General features: G+C 47.0%; 1 protein-coding gene across 1 annotated transcript in view; it reads left to right on the top strand.

Moving 5' to 3' along the window:
- Positions 1-20,511, top strand: part of LOC144596373 (ceramide synthase 6-like) — a 140,419-nt gene extending 119,908 nt beyond the window's left edge. Inside the window, exons 8-11 of the mRNA XM_078404630.1 lie at positions 2,261-2,367; positions 10,913-11,069; positions 17,836-17,859; positions 19,631-20,511. Of these exons, the coding sequence (XP_078260756.1) occupies positions 2,261-2,367; positions 10,913-11,069; positions 17,836-17,859; positions 19,631-19,774 (432 nt within the window). The 3' untranslated portion in view covers positions 19,775-20,511. The remainder of the gene's footprint in view (positions 1-2,260; positions 2,368-10,912; positions 11,070-17,835; positions 17,860-19,630) is intronic.
- Positions 20,512-26,134: the final 5,623 nt, after the last annotated feature.

Genomic DNA, 26,134 nt, shown 5'->3' with positions numbered 1-26,134 from the left:
TTTCTGCAAAGATGTACAACGGGTGTGGAAGAGATTCACCAGGATGTTACCTGGCGTTGGGGACTTGAGTTACAGGGAGAGGTTGGACAGGCTAGGACTTTTTCTTTGGAGTGTAGGAAGCTCGAGGATGACTCTACTGAGGTGTACAAGGTCGTGAGGGGCATGGATACAGTGAACGCTCACGTACTTTTTCCCAGGGTAGAAGGTTCTAAAACTAGACGGCACGGGCTTAAGGTGAGAGGGGAGTGATTTAAGATGGGCCAGATGCAGGCAAACGGGACGAGCCCTGTCTGCCAACTAGGTCGGCATGGACAAGGTGGACTGAAGGGCCTGTTTCTGTGCTGTACAACTCGAAGGCCATTGATGTGGAATTCTCTGCCTCAGAAGGCAGTGAGGGCCAATTCTCTGAATGCGTTCAAGAGAGAGCTGGATAGAGCTCTTAAAGATAGCGGAGTCAGGAACGGGGTACTGATTGAGAATGATCAGCCATGATCACATTGAATGGCGGTGCTGGCTCGAAGGGCCGAATGGCCTCCTCCTGCACCTATTGTCTGTTGTCTATTGTCTCTAATGTTACAATTGCATGAAATGACTGCCAATCCAGCATGCAAAGATAATGATTGCAGGGATTATTTTAGTAATTTTTTTACAAATAGTAAACAACCAGTTTAAAGTTTCTCAAGTAACTCCACTGACGTCGTTACCCTGACCGCGGGTTTTCAGAGATCAGTGTAAATAATTTATCCCGGAATTAGTCATTGATTAAGAGATCAGCCACTTGATGAAAGCTCAATTTATTGTTCTTTATAAAGTATTTATGTACAAGCTGGCTGCATAATTGATCTTCTTATTTCATCCACATTATTTCCATTTTCTGAACCTAACATCTTGGCAATTGCATGTTCGTGTTTGCAACTGCAACTGTACAACTCCTCTTCCTTCTGTCATGGGGAAGACTGACTACCCCCCCTTCCCCCCCCTCCCCAATCTTTGCACACCCCCAATCCTGGACTTTCCACCAGGCACTTTAATTTCATGGTCCATGTATCTTGTTGTGTTTTACGACTGTTGGCAGGCCAATTTCCCCTCCTGGGATAAATAGGGTTCTATCCTGCCCCTTTTCCGGGGTTACGTCCGTGCCCGGGTGGTGTTGGAGAGGGACTACGCGCTGTCCACGGGCACCCTGGGGGGTTTCCGGGACCGCTGGGCACCGCGGGGGGTGGAATGTCTCCTTGACATTTTTCAGTCAGAGAGTTGTGAATCTGTGGAATTCTCTGCCTCAGAAGGCAGTGGAGGCCAATTCTCTGAATGCATTCAAGAGAGAGCTAGATAGAGCTCTTAAGGATAGCGGAGTCAGGGGGTTTGGGGAGAAGGCAGGAACGGGGTACTGATTGAGAATGATCAGCCATGATCACATTGAATGGCGGTGCTGGCTCGAAGGGCCGAATGGCCTATTCCTGCACCTATTGTCTATTGTCTATTGACAAGGAGTGTAAGATAGTTGTATAATAGTTTATTGTTTGTCTTGTAGTATGGTGGTGGCTTCTGTTTTGTTTTATTGTATTGTAAATATTATTTTAATATTTGAATAAATATTTTTAATTAACACTTTTTTTTTTAAAGTTCTATCGTGTCGTATGAGTTTGATGTAGGGATTATATTTAAATATACTCACCTTGTGACATTTGCTGCATGGAATAATTCTGTAATTTAATATTATTGGTGACTGGCCACGGATTAAGAACTCTGGTGCCACTTTTGATCTGCTTGTAAGCCCCCCCCCCCCCTCCTGAAGACGAGCGAATGAAAGATTTCCTAATGTAGACGCAAGGAACTGCAGATGCAGCACTACATCAAAAAATGACATACAGTGGTGGAGTAACTCAGAGGGGTCAGGCAGCATCTCTGGGGAACGTGGAAAGGTGATGTTTCGGGTCGGGACCTTTCTTCAGTCCAAAGAAGGGTTCGACCCAAAATGGTGTCTGTCCGTACCCTCTACAGATGTAACCTGACCCACTGAATTCATCCAGCACTTTGTGTTTTACTCAATGTTCTAGCATCTGCAGTTCCTCATGACTCCTTTTCTTTCAGTCAGTTGGTCTGAAGAAGCATTCCAACCCAAAACGTCGCCGATCCATGTTCTCTAGAAACTCTGCCTGACCCGCTGGGTTACTCCAGCACACTGGGTCTTTTTAAAGATTTCATAACATCAGTCAGATATTGAAAATCCGATACCAGTGTTTTTTTATTTGATTTGCAGGCAGCTAAGATGGCAAACTATGCCAAATGTCAAAGGCTGTGCGAGCTGCTGTTTGTAATATTTAGTTTGGTCTTCATAAGTACCAGGCTGGGTCTCTACCCAATATGGTAAGTAAACAGTTCCTCTGCACCCCAATATCTTCAAACACAAGATGCTTGATTTCACAATCATGTGTGCCAAATAATGATATCTTTTGTTTGTTTGTGTGTGTGTGTGTGTGTGTTTGTGTGTGTGTGTGTGTGTGTTTGTGTGTGTGTGTGTGTGTGTGTGTGTGTGTGTGTGTGTGTGTGCGCATGTGTATATATCTTTTGACATCAAGAGTCAAGAGTGCTTTATTGCCCTATGTCCCAGATAGAACAATGAAAATCTTACTTGCAGCAGCACAACAGAATCTGTAAACACAGTAAACATTGTAAATAATAATAATAATAATAATAATAATAATAATATTAGTCTATTGTAGTTCAGAGCTTATTTGAGGTTGTAGTGTTTAATAGCCTGATGTCTGTAGGGATGAAGCTGTTCCTGAACCTGGACGTTACAGTTTTCAGGCTCCTGTACCTTCTTCCCGATGGCAGGGGTGCAATGAGTGTGTGTCCAGGGTGGTGTGGGTCTCTGATGATGCTGGCTACCTTTTTGAGGCAGCGACTCCGATAAATCCCTTCGATGGTGGGGAGGTCAGAGCCCATGATGGACTGGGCAGTGCTCATAACTTTTTGCAGTCTTCGCTCCTGGGCGTTCAAGTTGCCGAACCAGGCCGTGATGCAACCAGTCAATGTGCTCACTGCTGTACACCTACCTGTAGATGTTCAAGGGAATCCTCACTGACATCACAAATCTCCGTAATCTTCTCAGGTAGTAGAGGCGTGGATGTAGATCGATCATGGCTGATCTATCTCTCCCTCCCAACCCCATTCTCCTGCCTTCTCCCCATAACCCCTGACACCCGTACTAATCAAGAATCTATCTATCTCTGCCTTAAAAATATCCACTGACTTGGCCTCCACAGCCTTCTGTGGTAATGAATTCAACAGATTCACTACCCTCTGACTAAAGAAATTCCTCCTCGTCTCCTTCCTAAAGGAACATCCTTTTATTCTGAGACTAGTGGAAATATCCTCTCCACACCCACTCTACCCAGGCCTGGAGTTTGTGTCTATCTTCAGTATAAACCAGCACTTGCAGTTCCTTCCAACGCAGAGCGTGATTATCAATGACTGTGAAGAGGTGCAGGCAATGGCCCGAGAGGAATGCAAATGGAAACCTGTTATCACCTTGCACACTTTTTAAACAATAGACAATAGGTGCAGGAGTAGGCCATTCGGCCCTTCGACCCAGCACCGCCATTCAATGTGATCATGGCTGATCATTCTCAATCAGTACCCTGTTCCTGCCTTCTCCCCATACCCCCTGACTCCGCTATCCTTAAGAGCTCTATCCAGCTCTCTCTTGAATGCATTCAGAGAATTGGCCTCCACTGCCTTCTGAGGCAGAGAATTCCACAGATTCACAACTCTCTGACTGAAAAAGTTTTTCCTCATCTCAGTTCTAAATGGCCTACCCCTTATTCTTAAACTGTGGCCCCTTGTTCTAGACTCCCCCAACATTGGGAACATGTTTCCTGCCTCTAACTTGTCCAACACCTTAATAATCTTATACGTTTCGATAAGATCCCCTCTCATCCTTCTAAATTCCAGTGTATACAAGCCTGGTCGCTCCAGTCTTTCAACAAATTATCTTAAATTGTTTTATTTATACGTCTACATCCTTAACGTTCAGGTTTAGGTTTATTATTGTTACGTATACCAAGGTATGGTGAAGAGCTTTGTTTTGCATGCTATCCAAACAGAGCAGATAATACTATCATCAGTTTAGTTTATGGTTCTAGTTATGGATCTAGGCAGACAAAACATGTAGGAAGGAAATACAGATGCTGGTTTAAACCGAAGATAGACACAAAAAGCTGGAGTAACTCAGCGGGACAGGCAGCATCTCTGGAGAGAAGGAATGGGTGACGTTCCGTGTCGAGACCCTTCTTCAGACTGAACCCGTAACGTCACCCATTCCCTCTCTCCAGAGATGCTGCCTGTCCCGCTGAGTTACTCCAGCTTTTTGTGTCCACCATAAACAGGCCGAGACTGTTTTTGTACACACAAAGTGCTGGGGTAATTCAGTGGGCCAGGCCACGTCTCTGGAGTAAAAAGATGGGCAACATTTCACGGTCACGGTGGCACAGCGGTAGAGTTGTTGCCTTACAGCGAATGCAGCGCCGGAGACTCAGGTTCGATCCTGACTACGGGCGCCGTCTGTACGGAGTTTGTACGTTCTCCCCGTGACCTGCGTGGGTTTTCTCCGAGATCTTCGGTTTCCTCCCACACTCCAAAGACGTACAGGTGTGTAGGTTAATTGGCTGGGTAAAATGTACAAATTGTCCCTAGTGTGTGTAGGATAGTGTTAATGTGCGGGGATCGCCGGGCGGCGCGGACTCGGTGGGCACTGTATCTCTAATTCTAAAAAAATAAATAAAAATTATTTCAAGTCGGAACCCGAATCTGACTAAATGTTCCGACCCGAAACATCACCTATTCCTTTTCCCCAGAGATGCTGCCTGTCCTGCTGAGTTACTCCAGCACCTTTAGTCTATCTTCAGTATATACCAGCACCTGGAGTCCCTCTCTACTCAGAGACTATTCATGGTTGCTAACCATCTTTAGCCATTCTAAGTATAACATTGAAATCTGTATGTGGCAGATAGTTTCAGCTCTGCACTGGTGAGGTTGAGGGATATTTGAAATAGCTTTCTATGAAATGGATGCTTGTGTACAACGGTGAGGCAAAGACTATAAAGAAGCACAACAAGCTGTCAAGAGAGTTTACAGCAACAATTCACAATGTGCCCCCCCGACATCTTTGACAGTTCAATGGATTTCCTGTCATCTAACCTATTGCCAGCAGTTTTATATCATAGATTGCACCTCACAGCAATTTCAGTAAAAATTTAAAGAGGCACAACGTCATCTTTAGTGTTAGAATTCTGTTTCAAACCATTAGCTTTAGCCTTTGTCTAATGAATAGCACTTTTACCGAGGGAGAACTTCAGGGCCAAGAATCTATGTTCATTTCTATTTAAAATCTAGCAGCTTTGAAGATATAAACTTAAAACATGTGTAGGAAGGAACTGCAGATGCTGCTTTAATGGTATGTTGGCATTCATAGCGAGGGGATTTGAGTATAGGAGCAGGGAGGTCCTGCTGCAGTTGTACAGGGCATTGGTGAGACCGCACCTGGAGTATTGCGTACAGTTTTGGTCTCCTAATCTGAGGAAAGACATTCTTGCCATAGAGGGAGTACAGAGAAGGTTAACCAGATTGATTCCTGGGATGGCAGGACTTTCATATGAAGAAAGACTGGATAGACTCGGCTTGTACTCGCTGGAATTTAGAAGATTGAGGGGGGATCTTATAGAAACGTACAAAATTCTTAAGGGGTTGGACAGGCTAGATGCAGGAAGATTGTTCCCGATGTTTGGGAAGTCCAGAACAAGGGGTCACAGTTTAAGGATAAGGGGGAAGTCTTTTAGGAGCGAGATGAGAAAGTTTTTTTTCACACAGTGGTGAATCTGTGGAATTCTCTGCCACAGAGGGTAGTTGAGGCCAGTTCATTGGCTATATTTAAGAGGGAGTTAGATGTGGCCCTTGTGGCTAAAGGGATCGGGGGTATGGAGAGAAGGCAGGTACGGGATACTGAGTTGGATGACCAGCCATGATCGTATTGAATGGCGGTGCAGGCTCGAAGGGCCGAATGGCCTACTCCTGCACCTATTTTCTATGTTTAACACCGAAGATAGACACAAAAAGCCGGAGTAACTCAGCGGGTCAGGCAGCATCTCTGGAGAATAGGAATAGGTGGTGTTTTGGGTCGGGGCCCTCCTTCAGACTGAGAGTCAGGGGAATGAGAGATGTAGACGGTACTGAGGAGAAATGAATGGAAAATATGCACAAGTCACTGATGATCAAGGAAATGTGGAGCACATGATATGCCATTGTTGGCTGTGGAACAGGTGATTAGGAGAATACAGACAGAAGAACTCACTGGGATGACAGTAGAACGACAACTAGGGTGGGGGGGGGGGGGGGGACAAGGGGGATGCAAGGGTTACTTGAACTTAGAGAAGTCAATATTCATACCACAGGGTTGTAAGCTGCCCAAGCGAAATATGAGATGCTGTTCCTCCAATTTGAGTTTGGCCTAGGACAGAAAGGTCAGTGCAGGAATCGAAGGGAGAGTGAAAATGTTTAGAATCGGGAGATCGCATAGGTCTAGGCAGACCAAGCAGAGATGTTCAGCGAAATGATCGCCCAGTCTGCACTTGGTCTCGCCGATATACAGGAGTCCACACCTGGGACAGCGGATACAGTAGATGAGGTTGGAGGAGGTGCAAGTCAACCTCCGCCCCACCTGAAAGGACTGTCGGGGTCCCTGGACCGAGCCGAGGGAGGAGGTCTAGGGACAGGTGTTGCACCTCCTGCGGTTGCAGGGGAAGGTACCTGGGGACGGGGTGGTTTGGGTGGGAAGGGACGAGTGGACCAGGGAGTTGCGGAGGGAACGGTCTCTTGCGGAAAGTGGAAAGGAGTGGGGATGAGAAGATGTGGCTAGCGGTGCGATCCCGTTGGAGGTGGCGGAAATGCTGGAGGATTACAACGGCCAGTTTGCAGAGGTTACAGGTTAATTGACCTCTGTAAATTGCCCCCTGCTGTGTAGGGAATGGGAAAGTAGTCCAACATAGAGCGACGTGTGAACGGGTGATTGATGGTACACACCCAGTTCTTCCACCGCCCCCCAGTCACCCTGCTCCTTTCCCCATTTCTGTCCTCTCATCTCCCATCCCTCAGTCCCCCATTTCTCTTCTATCCCCCCACTTTCCCCCTCCCTTGTCCCCTTCCACCCACTTCCCTCCCTCCAGCTTTACCTTTCACTCCTCCTCTTCTCTCCTTATCTGACACCCTGTTGTCTCCTGTTGACTTCCAGCCTTTGTCACTTACTCCACCCATCCGCCGATCACCCCCGCTCACCTGTATCCACCTATCACTCCCCAGGCTTTGTCTCGCTCCCACCTCTCTTTTCCAGCTTTCTCCCCCCCCCTACTCCATCAGTCTGAAGAAGGGTCCCGACCCGAAACGTCGCCTGTCCATCCCCTCCACTGATGCTGCCCGACCCGCTGAGTTCCTCCAGCACTTTGTGTTCTATCCAGGGTAAAGGCCTGTGACCAATCCATGCCACTCATTGCATGTATTTACCACTGAACAAGTTTCAGAAAAAAGTTTCCGTTTAGCGGTAGAGTTGCTGCCTCACAGCGCCAGAGACCCGGGTTTGATCCTGACTGCGGGTGCTGTCTGTACGGAGTTTGTACGTTCTCCCCCTGACCTGCTTGGGTTTTCTCCGGGTGCTCCGGTTTCCTCCCACACTCCAAAGACTTGCAGGTTTGTAGGTTAATTGTAAATTGTCCCTAGTGTGTGTAGGATAGTGCTGGTGCACACGGTTTCACTGGTCGGTGTGGACTCGGTGGGCCGAAGGGCCTGCTTCCACGCTGTATCTCTAAACTTTAAACTAAACTAAAAGATTTATATGACGGATAAAATCAAATTAAAATATCTCAAATGAATTGACCATAATTTGTCTCACTGCAGTGTTTAGCATCGGGAGACCGCATAGGTCTAGGCAGACTGAGCAGAGAAGTTCAGTCAACCCCACTCCTTTCCACTTTCCGCAAGAGGCCATTCCCTCCGCAACTCCCTGGTCCACTCGTCCCTTCCCACCCAAACCACCCTGTCCCCAGGCACTTTCCCCTGCAACCGCAGGAGGTGCAACACCTGTCCCTTTTGACCTAATTTTAAATGGACTGCTTTCCTTTGAGGCTTCGAACTGGGAGCCTGACAGCAGGACAATTGATTTCATAGCACCATTGTTAAATTCAATTTATAACCTATTTTGATCAAATGTGAACCTCAGGGATTCAGACGGTAAAGAAAACGGATTGCACAAATTAAAAAGATGAAGCTAATTTAAAGTTTATAAAACAAAGGCATTGCTAGTATTGATTCTGACTCTGAGAAATAAAAGATGAAACAGGTTACTGCCAAAAGATTCTTGTTTTGTTTGTGTGAATGGGGGCAAATATCAATAACATGGGTCAGATGATCTAATGTTTGGGCATGTTTTTACAACATTAACTGTGACTTGATCGTATGGATTCAGAACGGTCTTACTAACAGAAGGCAGATTTCTGGTTGCTGTTGAAGGACAATATTCACGCTGGAGGTCTGAACAGTGGAGTTCCGCAGGGATCTGTGCTGGGACCTCTGCTGTTTGCGATAGAGGTAAATGACTTGGACGTAAACATAGGTTCATAAGCTTGCAGATGACACTAAGATTGCTTGAGTCACGGACTGTGAGGAAGGCTGTCAAAGTATACAGCGGAATAGACAATAGACAATAGGTGCAGGAGGAGGCCATTCGGCCCTTCGAGCCAGCACCGCCATTCAATGTGATCATGGCTGGTCATTCTCAATCAGTACCCCGTTCCTGCTTTCTCCCCATACCCCCTGACTCCGCTATCCTTAAGAGCTCTATCTAGCTCTCTCTTGAATGTATTCAGAGAATTGGCTTCCACTGCCCTCTGAGGCAGAGAATTCCACAGATTCACAACTCTCTGACTGAAAAAGTTTTTCCTCATCTCTGTTCTAAATGGCCTACCCCTTATTCTTAAACTGTGGCTAAGAAACTGTGTAGAATGTAGATCAGCTACAGAAATGGGCAGAGGAATGGCAGATGGCAGTTCAATCCAAGAAAGTGTGAGGTGTTGCACTTTGGGAGGTCGAACGTGAAGGGAAAATATACAATGAATGGCTTGACCCTCAACTGCATTGATATACAGAGAAATCTCAGGGTCCAAGTCCATAACTCCCTGAAAGTGGCAACACAAGTAGATGGAATGGTAAAGCAGGCATATGTTATGCTTGCCTTCATCGTTCAGTGCATTGAGTACAAGTTTCATGAAGCCATGATGCAGCTTTGTAGGACTTTGGTCAGGCTGCATTTGGAGTCTTGCGTGCAGTTTTGGTCGCCCCATTACAGGAAGGATGTGGAGGCTTTAGACAGGGTGCAGAGGAGGTTGACCAGAAAGATGCCTGGATTAGGGGGCATTAGCTGCAGGGAGAGGTTGGACAGACTTAGATTGTTTTCTCTGGACTGCTAGTGGTTGTGGGGAGACCTGATGGAATTATATAAACTTATGAGAGGCATAAATAAGGTAGACAGTCAGAACCTTTCTCTCAGGATTGAAAAAATAAATACTAGAGGGCATAGCTTTACGGTGAGGGAGGCAAAGCTTAAAGAAGATGCACAGGGCAACTTTTTACACAGTCAGGTGGGTAGCTGTTACGTGCTGCCAGGGGTGGTGGTGGAGGCAGATACGATAGTGGTGTTTGAGACTTTTGGATAGGCACATGGATATGTGGGGGATGGAGGGATGTGGATCATGTGCAGGCTGATAGGAGAAGGTCTTGGCATCATGTTGAGCCCAGACATTGTGGGCCGAAGGACCTGTTCCTGGGCTGCACTGTCCAATGTTCATTGTTCTATGTTCTCTATTTGGCTTTGAGAAATAAGCTGCCACCTCAGCGATAAACATTAGGGGCAATGTCTGTCCTTGTGCCGTGCTCTTCGATGTACGACGATGAGTTTTAATCTGCTTTCTCGGCGATTGAAACTGTTTTCAGGAAAACTGTAACGTCCAGGTTCAGGAACAACTTCTTCCCTACAGCCATCAGGCTGTTAAACACTACAACCTCAAATAAGCTCTGAGCTACAATAGACTATTATTATTATTGTTATTATTATTGTTGTTATTATTATTATTGTTATTATTGTTGTTATTATTATTATTATTATTATTGTTATTATTATTATTATTGTTATTATTATTATTATTATTATTATTACTATTGTTGTTTTTATTATTATTGTTATTATTATTACTATTGTTTTTATTATTATTGTTATTATTATTATTATTATTATTGTTATTATTATTATTATTATTACTATTGTTGTTTTTATTATTATTGTTATTATTATTATTGTTATTATTATTGTTATTATTATTACTATTGTTGTTTTTATTATTATTGTTATTATTATTATTATTATTATTGTTATTATTATTGTTGTTATTATTGTTATTGTTATTATTATTATTATTAGTATTGTTATTTTATTATTATTGTTATTATTATTATTGTTATTATTATTATTATTGTTATTATTATTGTTGTTATTATTGTTATTGTTATTATTATTATTATTAGTATTGTTATTTTATTATTATTGTTATTATTATTATTGTTATTATTATTATTATTGTTGTTATTATTGTTGTTGTTGTTATTATTGTTGTTATTATTATTGTTATTATTGTTATTATTATTGTTATTATTATTATTATTATTATTATTATTTACAGCGTACTGTATTTACAGATTCTGTTGTGCTGCAGCAAGTAAGAATTTCATTGTCCTATCTGGGACATATGACAATAACACACTCTTGACTTACAGACGCACTCTCTGATGACCATTGTGTACCTTGTTTCAGGATATTAAACACGACCTTGTTTGAAAGTTGGGAGATAGTTGGTCCCTATCCATCCTGGTGGGTGTTCAACCTGCTGCTGTTGTTGCTACAGCTACTGCACAGCTTCTGGTCGTACCTCATCGTCAGGATTGCGTGTCGGGCCCTCGCCAGGGGGAAGGTAGGTCCTCCTCACCACTGTACTTCATCTCTGTGTCTTTCCACCGACTGAGAGCACACAGCAAAAGCTCTTCACACGTGACAATAAACTCAACTGAACTGAAACTGAAACAATAATGTGAATTGTCACGGTAATCTTTTTTAAGTTTGGTTTAGTTTATTTAAGATTCAAGATTCAATTTATTGTCACATGTACCAATTAAGGTACAGTGAAATTTGAGTTACCTTACAGCTGTACTAAGTGGAAAGCAACAAGACACACAGCCACATAAAGTAAAATGTAACATAAACATGCACCACAGCAGATTCCACATTCCTCATTTATTAATACAAACAAAATATTTCTCCTTTCTAAAGGTACATCCTTTATTGTGAGTCTCTGGTCGTAGACTCTCCCACTAGTGGAAACATCCTCTCTATATGTCTAATGTTCTGTGTGGTGTCCAGTCAAATCTCACTGTACATGAGTCCAATGGGTCCTCTTCTGGAACAGCAGAGAGTCGCCACGGTCCGACGCCATCTTGCAACGCGCCCAATCTCTGAAAAATCCGATCTTGTTCCAGGGAGATCTACAGTTCCTTATTGCCTCACGTGAAGGCCAGAAGCAAAGAGGTCCTTCTGCAGTTGTACAGGGCCCTAGTGAGACCGCACCTGGAGTACTGTGTGCAGTTTTGGTCTCCAGCGTAGGTTTACTAGGTTAATTCCCGGAATGGCGGGACTGTCCTATGTTGAAAGACTGGAGCGACTAGGCTTGTGTACACTGGAATTTAGACGGATGAGAGGGGATCTTATCAAAACATATAAGATTATTAAGGGGTTGGAAACGTTAGAGGCAGGAAACATGTTCCCAATGTTGGGGGAGTCCAGAACAAGGGGCCACAGTTTAAGAATAAGGGGTAGGCCATTTAGAACGGAGATGAGGAAAAACTTTTTCAGTCAGAGAGTTGTGAATCTGTGGAATTCTCTGCCTCAGAAGGCAGTGGAGTCCAATTCTATGAATGCATTCAAGAGAGAGCTAGATAGAGCTCTTAAGGATAGCGGAGTCAGGGGGTATGGGGAGAAGGCAGGAACGGGGTACTGATTGAGAATGATCAGCCATGATCACATTGAATGGCGGTGCTGGCTCGAAGGGCCGAATGGCCTCCTCCGGCACCTATTGTCTATTGTCTGTTGTGTCCTGGGGGCCCTGGATGGGTGAAGTAGGGGTGGGCCTGGCCCAGCGCCATGCCCTCGGCTACTTCCACCGCAGCTCCGTGCAGCTGCCACAGGCTGTGCTCCATCCGCGCACTCACTCGCCCGGCTGCTGGAGGACCTCCCACGGCCACCTCCACCGACACCGCCGCCCACGACCACGGCAAACCCACCGTCCATCCGTCACCTCCACCGACACCATGACCACGGCAAACTCACCGTCCATCCTCCACCGACACCACCGCCCACCACAAACCCACCGTCCGTCCATCACCGCCCATAACCACCGCAAAAAGCCTACCCCTTAATTAATTAATGAATAAGTTTATTGGCCAAGTATGTGCATATACAAGGAATGTGCCTTGGTGCTCCGCTCACAAATGACAACACCAACATACAGTTAACAATTAAGAGTAAAACATAAACACATCAAAACAATAAGGATACAACATTACGGTCTAAACATGTGGGTGAAAATAAACCAGAGCATAAAGGAGACTACAGACTTTGGTTATTGAGTGGAACTATCACTCGTGGAAAAAAGCTGTTTTTATGTCTGGCTGTGGCTGCTTTGACAGTCCGGAGTCGCCTTCCAGAGGGAAGTGCTTCAAAGAGTTTGTGGCCAGGGTGAGAGGGGTCAGAGATGATCTTGCCCGCTCGCTTCCTGGCCCTTGCAGTGTACAGTTCGTCAATGGGGGGGAAGGTTGCAGCCAACAACCTTCGTAGCTGTGTGAACGATCCGTTGCAGCCTCCGGATGTCGTGCTTGGTGGCTGAGCCAAACCAGACCATGATGGAGAAGGTGAGGACAGACTCTATGATGGCAGTATAGAATTGGACCATCATTGCCTGTGGCAGATTGTGTTTCTTCAGTTGCCGCAGGAAGTACATCCTCTGTTGGGCCTTTGTGACTGTGGAGTCAATGGTGGCCCCCCATTTAAGGTCCCTGGAGATGATGGTTCCAAGGACTCCACAGACTCCACACTCTGCTCCCGTGTGCTGGGGGTCTCCGGGTCCCGCTTCCCGAGCTGATCACGGAAATTTAAGGAGGTTTCCGAGGCTGCGGGAGGTGAGGTCACGGGCCGTTCACAGCCGCCATTTTTACCCTTCAACCCCCACCGCCGCCATCTTGGAATCATGCTCCTGAATGCTTCCGTTCCATTCCAGAAGTCACATTGGGTCGAACAAATACCAAGCATGTTCTAAATCTTCTCATCAACTGCAAACGTGCACCAGTACTGTGTGAAATGTCCTGCACCTTCTCAGGAAATTGCCCAAGCAATGCATCACGTCATGTTCAACATCTCCCCCCACATTTGCCTGTCTGAGCTCCTTCAATGAAAATTATCCCAGGAATGATTGGGTTAACATATGTTGAGCGTTTTATGGCACTGGGCCTGTACTCGCTGGAGTATAGAAAGATGGGGGAGGAGGGGGACCTCATTGAAACGTACCGAATAGTGAAACGCTTGGATAGAGTGGATGTGGAGAGGATATTTCCACGAGTGGGAGAGTCTAGGACAGGAGGCCAAAGCCTCAGAATAAGAGGATGAACCTTTAGAAAGGAGATGAGCAGGAATTTCTTTGGTGAGGGGGTGGAATTCATTGCCACAGACGGCTGTGGAGGCCAAGTCAACGGACATTTTTTAAGCGGAGATAGATAGATTCTTGATTAGTACGGGTGTTAAGGGTAATGGGGAGAAGGCAGGAGAATGGGGTTGAGAGGGAGAGGTAGACCAGCCATGATTGGATGGCAGAGTAGAATTGATGGGCCGAATGGCCTAATTCTGCTCTTATGACTGATGAACTTATAATGTTGACTCTCTGCCTCACCACTTGAAACCAGCTGACTGGAAGGAACAGATGCACGATTGACCCCAATTTGATTTGTGAGGAGCAGATTGAATCTGTGCCACTCCTGGCCCCAGCCCATGTGCTTCACTCCAATCCACTTTGAATAACATTTGATCGGCGGCAGGAAATTGCCATTTCCTCTCTCAGGAATACTCCCTGACAATATCGGGGAAGGCCGCGGCTGCAGAGGGATGATCACTCGGGCTGTTCCCACAGTCGGGATAAATATGGCTCGGGTTTCCTGAGGATCCAGGGTCGGTGTCCAAGGTTTCCTGCGATTGTCTTCATGCTGACGATTCCCGCCGGAAACAGTCTCCGTGTGTCCACGCATGCATTCAGCTGTGTGGTCGCGCTGCAGGAGGGGGCCGGGCTATCTTTCCAACCTTGATACCACCCTACGAGGAACCACGCATGTCCAAGGACCGGCTTGTAGTCTACAGATGTAAGATGATGCCCAAATCCATGCAGGGTACTGATTGTGAATGATCAGCCACGATCACATTGAATGGCGGTGCTGGCTCGAAGGGCCGAATGGCCTCCTCCTGCGCCTATTGTCTATTGGCTCTCTGTGTGCTGTTTCCAGCAGTGGATCTCCCAGTGGAGGCCAGTTCGTTGGATGCTTTCAAGAGAGAGCTGGATAGAGCTCTTAAGGATAGCGGAGTGAGGGGGTATGGGGAGAAGGCAGGAACGGGGTACTGATTGAGAGTGATCAGCCATGATCGCATTGAATGGCGGTGCTGGCTCGAAGGGCTGAATGGCCTCCTCCTGCACATATTGTCTATTGTCTATTATCACGTATTACAATTGCTTCACTCTTTCAAACCTCCCAGCGTCGTTCTCTTAACCCTGTATTCATACACTGTGAACGGCTTGATTGCGATCACCTATAGGCTTTCCGTTGATAGACACAAAATGCTGGAGTAACTCAGCGGGACAGGCAGCGTCTCTGGAGAGAAGGAACGGGTGACGTTTCGGGTCGAGACACTTCTTCAGGCTGATGTCAGGGGAGTGGGCGGTACATAGATAAGGAAGCGTAAGGTGTGAAAACAGGGCAAAGGGAATGGAGATCAAGGACAATATAGAATGGATCATTGTTAGTTGGGAGAAGGTAACAACAAAGCAAACAGAGATAAAAATGTAGTCGGAGACAATAGACAATAGGTGCAGGAGGAGGCCATTCGGCCCTTCGAGCCAGCACCGCCATTCAATGTGATCATGGCTGATCATTCTCAATCAGTACCCCGTTCCTGCCTTCTCCCCATACCCCCTGACTCCGCTATCCTTAAGAGCTCTATCTAGCTCTCTCTTGAATGTATTCAGAGAATTGGCCTCCAATGCCCTCTGAGGCAGAGAATTCCACAGATGTAAGACTGGGCAGAGAACTGGGAAGGGGAGGGGATGGAGAGAGGGAAAGCAAGGGCTACTTGAAGTGTAATCTACAGGTGCAAGATAGACATAGAAACATAGAAAATAGGTGCAGGAGTAGGACATTCGGCCCTTCGAGCCAGCACCGCCATTCTATATGATCACGGCTGATCATTCAAAATGGGTACCCCGTTCCTGCTTTCTCCGCATATCCCTTGATCTAAGAGCTAAATCTAACTCTTGAATACATCCAGTGAATTGGCCTTCACTGCCTTCTGTGGGCAGAGAATTCCACAGATTCACAACTCTCTGGCTGAAAAGGTTTTTCCTCATCTCAGTCCTAAATGGCCTCCCCTTATTCTTAAACTGTGACCCCCGGTTCTGGACTCCCCCAACATGGGGAACATTTTTCCTGCATCTAGCCTGTCCAATTCCTTAAGAATGTTATATGTTTCCTGCTTTCTCCCCGTAGCCCTTGATTCCGTTAGCCCAAAGAGTTATAGCTAACTCTCTCTTGCAAACATCCAGTGAATTGGCCTCCGCCGCCTTCTGTGGCAGAGAATTCCACAGGTTCACAACTCTCTCAGTCCTCTTCTCAGTCCTAAATGGCCTACCCCTTATTCTTACACTGTGACCCCTGGTTCTGGACTCCCCCAACTTAGGGAAACATTTTTCCTGCATCTAGCCTGTCCAATCCCTCAATAATTTTAAAAGTTGCTATAAGATCCCCTCCCAACCTTCTTCCTTTTGTTCTACCCCCTCTCCCCAAGCACAACCCGCCCTTTCCCCCAAACTGTAATCATTCCTTCCCGGTCACCATACTTCCTCACTAATTCCCTGTGCCATGTTTTACCACACCAATCCTTCCTTAATGCCTCATTCCCTCTTTACTATTCGGTCATTCCTTCATCTCCCCGCTCCTGTCCGGCAGAAGGTACAGAAGCTTGAAAGCATACACCACCACACTCAGGAACAGCTTCCTCCCCTCTGTTATCAGGCTTCTGAACGGCCATTCCATAAGCTAAGGCACTGTCCGATTCACCTCTACCCCATTGCGGACTTTGTCTTTGGAACTGATGCGCTACAATGCTGAGAACTATATTCTGCACTCCGTATCTTCCCCTTTGCTCCACCTGTTGTACTTGAGTTTGACTTGATTGCTTTTATGTATAGTATTATCTGATCTGTTTGCAAGGCATGCAAAACATAGCTTTTCACTGTAGCTCGGGACATATGACAATAATAAAGCTAAGCCTGAACCGCTGAGTTCCTCCAGCACTTTGTGTTTTGAGCAGTAAAGTCTCTTGTGGTTCCACAGCTGATCGTGTGGCTGCCCACAGTAAGCCAGAGTTGTAGACAGGACACTGTACCGCAAGAGTGACAGTACATAAGTTCATAAGTCATCGCAGCAGAATGAGACCATTCGTCCCATCGAGTCCACTCCACCACTTGATCATGCCTGGTCTGTCTTTCCCTCTCAACCCCTTTCTCCTGCCTTCTTCCCATAACCCCTGACACCCTTACTAATCAAGAACCTTTCAATCCATGCTTTAAAAATACCCAATGACTTGGCCACCGTCTGTGGCAATGAATTTCACAGATTCGCCACCCTCTGACTGAAGAAATTCCTCCTCATCTCCATTCTAAAGGGACGTCCTTTTATTCTGAGGTTGTGCCCTCTGGTCCTGGACTCTCCCACTAGTGGAAACATCCTCTCCACATCCACTCCATTCAGGGTTTTCACTATTAGGTGGGGTGATAGAGATGTACAGCACGGAGAGAGATGTACAACCCTTTGGGCCAACTGGTCCATGCCGACCAAGACGCCCCACCTAAACTAATCTACGAGGAAGTTACAGTACATTACTAGTCTAGCTTGTGTCTGGAGTAGGGTTGCCAACTTTCTCACTCCCAAATAAGGGACAAAAGGTGACGTCACCACCCCGCGGCCCACGTGACCTCACCCAGCCAGCGGCCATGTGCTCCCGCTCCACCAATGGCGGCCGCCCGGGCTGGGAGGCGGGTTGCTACACAACCTCCGTTAGGGGCCTCCGGGCCTACACTGCCCGGGCCCACACTGTCCGGGCCGACAGCGGCCCCCGGGCCTACAGTATCCGGGCCTATGCTGTCCAGGCCCACAGCGTCTGGGCTTACAGCGCCGCCCGGGCCTAATACGGGACAAGGGCGGTCCCATTCGGGACAAACCAATTTAGCCCTATATACGGGATGTCCCGGCTAATACGGGACAGTTGGCAACCCTAGTCTAGAGTTCATTTGTGATGAACATTTTTGGAAGTGGCTCCGTACTAATTGATTCTCTTTCTATCTGTCCTTTCTCTCCCTTGCACACACGCGGAAGTCCGGGAAGTGGAACCCTTTGCATGTAAGTTGTACTGGTTGAACCCTCGCAGCCCGTCGCCATAGTGCGTTCATCCTTTGCCTTGGATCACGGGCAATTTACCCCATGAACCATTGTGTTTCCAACGGGATCCTGTCCCCAGATGTTCATGGTTGTTACATGTCAGTCTGCAGGTGTCTAGTCGGCCTGCACTGACAATCTTGCTGTGAGATTTTCCATCTCTGCAGATGGAATTTCACTATTAGGTGCAGCTTGCATTGTGATTGCCGGCGGGAGATATTGGGATCCTCAGGTGTGTTCAGCAGATCTGGTGTACTTAGCTGTGGTAAAAGATTACGGGGAGATGGCAGGAGAATGGGGTTGAGAGGGAAAGATAGATCAGCCATGATTGAATGGCAGAGTAGACTCAATGGGCTGAATGGCCCAATTCTTTTCCTAGAACTTATGAACAAAATATTTGACATTCATCCTCTTCTAAAGTAAAAGTTAGAAGGCATTTCATGCCATCTCCCAGACCTACATAAAGGTGAGTGGTTAGTCAATGAGCTTGTGAAGAATGGAAAGTCATAGATGGCTGTGGGGGCCAAGTCAATGGATATTTTTAAGGCAGAGATAGATAGATTCTCGATTAGTACCGGTGTCAGGGGTTATGGAGAGAAGGCAGGAGAATGGGGTTTAGAGGGAAGGATAGATCTGCCATGATTGAATGGCGGAGTAGTCTCGATGGGCCGAATGGCCTAATTCTGCACCTATGACTTACAAACTTATATTGCAATACTCTCCTGAGGGGTGACCTGGGTGCTCACAGATCATCGCCATTGAATGGTGGACATCTCAAAAGGTTCTTGATTGTGTTGGCTACTTTCCTGAGGAGGAATTTCTTTAGTCAGAGGGTGGTGAATCTGTGGAATTCATTGCAACAGACCAGTGGTGGAGGCCAAGTCATTGGGCATTTTTAAGGTAGAGGTAGATGGATTCTTGATTGGTACGGGTGTCAGGGGTTATGGGAAGAAGGCAGGAGAAGAGTTGAGAGGGAAAGATAGATCAGCCATGATTGAATGGCAGAGTAGACGCGATGGGCCGAATGGCCTAATTCTGCTGCGATGACTTATAAGCGTATGAACTTTGTACGTTAATTGGCCCTCTGTAAATTGCCCCCGGTGTGTGCGCAGTGGATGAAAAAGGTGGGCTAATATAAATCTACTGCTGCACAGTGGTGCTCTGGTTTCCATCCCAAACACTTACAGGTTTGTAGGTTAATTGACTTCGGTAAAAAAGATTGTAAATTTAGTTTAGTTTCGTGTAGAGATACAGCACGGAAACAGGCCCCTCAGCCCACTGAGTCCGCACCGACCAGCGATCCCCGCATACTAACACCATCCTACACACAATTTACAATTATACCAAGCCAATTAGCCTACAAACCAGTACTTCTTTGGAGTGTGGGAGGAAACCAGAGCTCCTGGAGAAAACCGATGCAGTCAGGAGGATAACGTACAAACTCTGTACAGTTAGCGCCAATAGTCAGGATCAAATCTGGGTCCCTGGCGATGTGAGGCAGCAACTCTACCGCTGCGCCACTGTGCTGCCCCTAGTGTGTAGGATAGTGCTAGTGCACGCGGTGATCGTCAACAAGCGTGGGCTCGGTGGGCCGAAGGGCCTGTTTTTTGCGCTGTCCCTCTAAAGTCTAAGGAACTAGCCGTGTGAACGGGCGATTGATGGTCGGCGTGGGCATGCTGAGCGGAAGGGCTGTATCTCAAAACTAAACGCAACTAAAGTGAGCTTCATTCCTCAGGTATTGAAGGACGACCAAAGTGACATTGAATCCAGCTCTGACGAGGAAGACTCCACAGGGTCGGCCGCAAGTCGCGGGCACGCCGGCGCCACGAACGGGACCAACGGGTACCTTAGCGGCGGCGTTTACTTAGAGGAGCACTAGCCCCTCGGCCGGAGAATGTCACACAGCGTCGTGGGTCTGGTCGCTCCAAGCATTGCACGGACGGGCTGGCAATTCTACCCTGGGAGTATCTCACCAAGTGTGTTCCGATGCATTCTACTCATGTCTCTCCATCTCACACGAAGGTTTAGGAATATCAAACCCATCCCGATAGTGCACCGCCATCACCTGTATGAGAATGAATGGCAATAAACTTGTCGATGTGGGCATGCCCTGCATGTCGTGTCGTGTCGTGTCGTCCAGCGCAATGGGAACAGTATTTTCATATGTCTTGTCTTTGTATATCACATTATTTATTTTTATATGTTTGAGATTTGTGGGGGAAAGGTGGGGGGGAAGTGTTCAGTCTTTTACTCTTTGTTTGGGAAGAGTAGAGTGGTTTTAGATTAATCATGTTGCGCACTGCTCCAACTGCTGCAGACCTTTCACAAGCCGCGGGGTCACCTCCAGTTATCTACCCAGCAACTGTGGTTCAAGCAGCACTCGTGATATGTTTAGTGGGGTTTTTATTTTGTGTGTGTTTCTACTTCTTCTCTTTCAACGGTTCCTTTAGCCTGATGTTTGCACAAAGGCCTTTTTTTGTCCCCAGCGAGAGTCAAAATCAAAATCGCTTGAGATGACCAGCTAAACCTTCCGGCAAGATTGCTTTCAGTATATTTCCAGCTACTTCTGAACTTCTGACACTGACTCCTGATAAATAAAAAACGTCGTCCTGTGCCACGCCAACACAAAATGTCACTCTTCTTTGTGCATCACTTTCAGTTTAGGTTGATTATTGTCACGCGTGCCGAGGTACAGAGGAAAGCCTTGTTTTACATGCCGTCCAAACATATCAGACGTACCATACAGTCAAGTCAAACTCACAGCTAGAGCAAAGGGACAGATACAGGGTGCAGGATATAGCGCTCAGCATTGTAGCGCATCAGTTCCAGAGACAAAGTCCAATGCCCGCAATGGGGTAGAGGTGAATCGGACAGTAACCCTAGCTTATGGAAGACCATTCAGAGGTCTGATAACGGAGGGGAAGAAGCTGTTCCTGAGTGTGGTGGTGGGCGCTTACAACCTTCTGCCTGACGGGAGCTGGAAGATGAAGGAGAATGACCGGGGTGGGACAAGTCTTCCTGTGTCACACCAAGGCAGCGTTGTGTAGATGGAGTCGATGGTGGGGAGTCTGGTCTGTGCGATGCACTGGGCTCCATCCGCAACTCTCTGCAATGTCTTGTGGCCTTGGGCAGAGCTGTTCCCAAACCAAGCAGTGATGCGACAATAGACAACAGACAATAGGTGCAGGAGGAGGCCATTCGGCCCTTCGAGCCAGCACCGCCATTCAATGTGATCATGGCTGACCTGACAGTCTGCTTTCTACGGTGCTTTCTACGGTAGGCACCAGTTGTAGCACCGACCTTCAATTCCTATGTCCCGAGGAGAAGCTGCATGATTTATGAGAGGGAGAGAGAACTCTTTATCCATCTCCACACCCTGGAACTCTTCCAGCAGATCGGTAAATATAAAGGCAGGATTTTACGAACGGAGGTAAACAGAAAATGGCCACGCCATGGTGCGGTGGTCGAGCTGCTGCCTCACAGCGCCGGAGACCCGGGTTCGATCCTGACTACAGGTGCTACCTGTGTGGAGTTTGCACGCTCTCCCCGCGACCACATGGGTCGTCCGGGCGCCCTGGTTTCCTCCAACGTCTCGAAGACGTGCGGGGTTTGTAGGCTAATTGGCCCTCTTGTAAATTGTCCTTAAAGTATAGGGAGTGGATGAGAAAGTGGGAGAGCATAGAACTAGTGTGAACGGGCGATCGATGGTTGGCGCGGGCCGAAGGGCCGAAGGGCCTTGTTTCCACACTGTATCAATTTAATTGTAAATGAGGAACCATCAACCAAGTATATTAACATCAAGAATTTAATATGTATTTGCAATGGGGCAATAATACTCTCACCTGCTGCTGCTGAACAGGTTGATTAATCCCTCAACACTAATATACAATAACCAACAATACAATTAATCCATGATCAGTAACATGAGGTAACCTGACCATAACTGTGCAAAACCAAAGTCGGTAGTGGAAACAAAGACATGGACCATAGAAGATCGCAGTTGCTGAGTTTAGTGTGCAGCGTTCAAGAGTCTGATGGTTGCTGTGAAGAGGCTGTTATTCAACCTGGTGGTCACAGACATCCATTGATAAAGAACATAGGAAGAGCACAGCAAGTATTATGTGATGAGGTAAAGTCAACATGGTAAGGAGGAGATGGAAGCATTGCCTTGGAGGTAGGCAGCTTTGGAATCACACTGGGGACCTTTGTACCTCTCATGTTTGAGTATTCAAAGTGGACATGAGAAGGCACGACATGAAGGCACGGTGTGGTAGAGTTGCTGCCTTACAGCGAATGCAGCGCCGGAAACTCAGGTTCGATCCTGACTACGGGCGCCGTCTGTACGAAGTTTGTACGTTCTCCCCGTGACCTGCGTGGGATTTCTCCGAGATCTTCGGTTTCCTCCCACACTCCAAAGACGTGCAGGTTTGTAGGTTAATTGACTGGGTAAATGTAAAAATTGTCCCTAGTGTGTGTAGGATAGTGTTAATGTGCGGGGATCGCTGGGCGGCACGGACTCGGTGGGTCAAAGGGCCTGTTTCTGCGCTGTATCTCTAAATAATCTGAGAGATAGCTGGGTAAAGGTCAGCTGGTTCAGGGCAAGGAAACGACAAAGTGTATCTGATCCAGCATTCACAAGAAACTGCAGATGCTGTAATCTCGAGGACAAACCCAAAGTGCTGGAGGAACTCAGCGGGTCAGGCAGTATCTGTGGAGGGTGTGGACAGGCGTTGTTTTGGGTGAAGACCTTCAGGCTGTATCCATTCCTTGCACAGATGCTGCTGGACACATAAGTTGAGGGGGCAGAATTAGGCCATTCGGCCCATCAAGTCCACACCGCCATTCAATATGGCTGATCTGTCTTTCCTTCTAAAACCTCATTCTCCTGCCTTCTCCCCATAACCCCTGACACCGGTACTAATCAAGAATCTGTTAATCTCCACCTTAAAATATCCACTGACGATCTCCACAGCCTTCTGCGGCAATGAATTCCACAGATTCACCACCCTCTGACTAAAGAAATTCCTCCTCATCCCCAATATATGGAATGGGTGACATATCAGGTCGAGACCCTTCTTCAGACTGAAGAAGGGTCTCGACCCAAAACATCACCTATTCCTTCTCTCCAGAGATGCTGCCTGACCCGCTGAGTTACTCCAGCACTCTGTGAAACGTCACCTATCCATGTTCTCCAGAGATGCTGCCTGACCCAATGAGTTACTCCAGCACTCTGTGAAACGTCACCTATCCATGTTCTCCAGAGACGCTGCCTGACCCACTGAGTTACTCCAGCACTCTGTGAAACGTCACCTATCCATGTTCTCCAGAGATGCTGCCTGACCCGCTGAGTTACTCCAGCTTTTTGCTTCTTGTTTAGTTAATCAGCATCTGTAGTTCCCTGTTTCTGCCGATATTCCATTGCCAATTTAAGGAGCTTCGTTTACTCTTCAAGCAATAACAATGGGTATTTGAAAGCAGAGATGGGTACGGGTGTCAGGGGTTATGGGGAGAAGGCAGGGGAATGGGGTTGAGAGGGAAAGATATATCGGCCATGATTGACAGGCGAGGTAGACTCATTGATAACGAATAGCCTAATTCTGCTCCTATGACTTATGAACTTCTGAAGTTATTTGTAAACTAAATTCCTGTTCCCCTCCAATTCAAATATGTGAATACAATTGAAAACAAAAGTATCACCTTTCCAAAGCTAAAGGTCGCAAAGTGATAGCTAATCACTTTAATCTCTTCAAAGTAGTGAGGTAAGTCTGTAAGGTAAGAAAATAACTGCAGATGCTGGTACAAATCGAAGGTATTTATTCACAAAATGCTGGAGTAACTCAGCAGGTCAGGCAGCATCTCAGGAGAGAAGGAATGGGTGACGTTTCGGGTCGAGACCCTTCTTCAGTGAGGTAGCACATTTAGTGGCGTTCGCCAGGATATATTTCCTGACATTCATACCACATACGTTCATCATTACAGAGCGCAATTTAAGAGGCTTGTGGTTGATCTGATTGTGATCGCACCTTTACATTCCACCTGCCCTCAGGAACCCTACAGGGCGGCACGGTGGCGCAGCGGTAGAGTTGCTGCCTTACAGCGAATGCAGCGCCGGAGACCCGGGTTCCATCCCGAATACGGTTGCTGTCTGCACGGAGTTTGTACGTTCTCCCCGTGACCCGCATGGGTTTTCTCCGAGATCTTCGGTTTCCTCCCACATTCCAAAGACGTGCAGGTTTGTAGGTTAATTGGCTTTGTAAATGTAAAAATTGTCCCTAGTGGGTGTAGAATAGTGTTAGTGTGCGGGGATCGCTGGTCGGCGCGGACCCGGTGGGCCGAAAGGGCCTGTTTCCGCACTGTATCTCTAAACTAAAAAACTAAACTAAACTACATACTGTATCCCTACTAAACACAAAGATGTAAGTCAGTATAGTAGTATAGCAGTATAGTACACAAGAGTCGCCTCTTTACAGGTGTCATCTTCGACCCTTCACGTACGAAAGTGTACTCAGTAGAGCCTCAGAATAAAAGCAGAAGGGACTCGACCCGAAACGTCACCCATTCCTTCTCTCTGAGGAAGGATCTCGACCCGAAACGTCACCCATTCCTTCTCTCTGAGGAAGGGTCTCGACACGAAAAGTAACCCATTCCTTCTCTCTGATGAAGGGTCTCGACCCGAAACGTCACCCATTCCTTCTCTCAGAGGAAATGTCTCGACCCGAAACGTCTCCCATTCCTTCTCTCTGAGGAAGGGTCTCGACCCGAAACGTCACCCATTCCTTCTCTCCAGATTTGCTGCCTGTCCCGCTGAGTTACTCCAACATTTTGTGTCTACCTCAGAATAAAAGGACGTACCTAATGATTTTAAAAATATATATATATACCTGTGTCAATGTTTTACTGAAGCCATACTTTCCCACCAGCACGGAGCTTGCCTGGCAGATCTGAGAGGCCTGGGTCAGAATTGTTTGGTTAACTGTTGCCCCTCCACACCGCTGTGCTGTTAGCTTGGCCCTCTCCATCACATCACTGGAATCTGCAGAATGCAATCCACCACATCTGAGTTTAAAGATATAAGATAACATCCACTTTTGTGTTGGATGCCTTCAATCCTTTTCGTAAGTATTAAGTCCACACTAAGTTATAACCAATTCTTAGGATGTTTTGTAATATTTTAAAGACTATTATCTGTCTTGTTTTAGAGTTTACTTTTTTTTTTTACCATTAGGTTCTTTTTGGAAGGAGATGAGGAGGAATGTCTTTAGTCAGAGGGCAGTGAATCTGTGGAATTGTTTGCCACAGACGGCTGTGGAGGCCAAGTCAGTGGATATTTTGAAGGCAGAGATAGATAGATTCTTGATCAGTACGGGTTTAGATTTAGAGATACAGCGCAGAAACAGGCTCTTCGGCCCACCGGGTCCGCGCCGCCCAGTGATCCCCGCACACTAACACTATCCTACACACACTAGGGACAATTTTTACATTTGCCCAGCCAATTAACCTACAAACCTGTACGTCTTTGGAGTGCGGGAGGAAACCAAAGATCTCGGAGAAAACCCACGCAGGTCACGGAGAGAACGTACAAACTCCGTACAGACGGCGCCCGTAGTCAGGATCGAACCTGAGTCTCCGGCGCTGCATTCGCTGTAAGGCAGCAACTCTACCGCTGCGCCACGGTGCCGCCCGTTTATGGGTGTCAGGGTTTATGGGGAGAAGGCAGGAGAATGGGGTTGAGGGAGGGAGAGACAGATCAGCCATGATTGAATGGTGGAGTAGACTTGATGGGCCGAATGGCCTGATTCTTCTCCTATCACTTGTTCCCCAGCATCTGCATCTTGTGAACTATCCGACCCGTCCCCAACCAAGGGATGTGGATCACGTATCCGTCCCCTCCCCCTCTAACCCCCCCACCCTGCATCCTGTTGTCTGCTTTGCTAGTAGCCTTTCAACGCAGTGGAGTTGAAATGCACACTCCACTTTCTTCAAAATGATGCTCCGTGCCGGTGCTGTGGCAGGTGTTGGCAAGTCTGCACTTGTCCCGCCTGCCCGCATTTGGCCCATCTCCCTCTACCTGGCGAAATGTCTTTCAAATGCTGTTACAATCCCAGCTTCAACTAACCTGCTCCGGCAGCTCGTTCCATACCCCCACCCCCCCTCTGTGTGAAAACTTGCCTCTCAGCTTTCCTCCCTCACCTTAAACCAATGTCCTCTGGTTCTTGATTCCCACTTGCTCTGGGTAAAA

This window comes from Rhinoraja longicauda, chromosome 8, assembly GCF_053455715.1.
Source record: "Rhinoraja longicauda isolate Sanriku21f chromosome 8, sRhiLon1.1, whole genome shotgun sequence".
Classification (NCBI taxonomy): Eukaryota; Metazoa; Chordata; class Chondrichthyes; order Rajiformes; family Arhynchobatidae; genus Rhinoraja; species Rhinoraja longicauda.
Note: the sequence above shows the minus strand (reverse complement) of the source record. Positions and strands in the feature narration are given on the sequence as shown.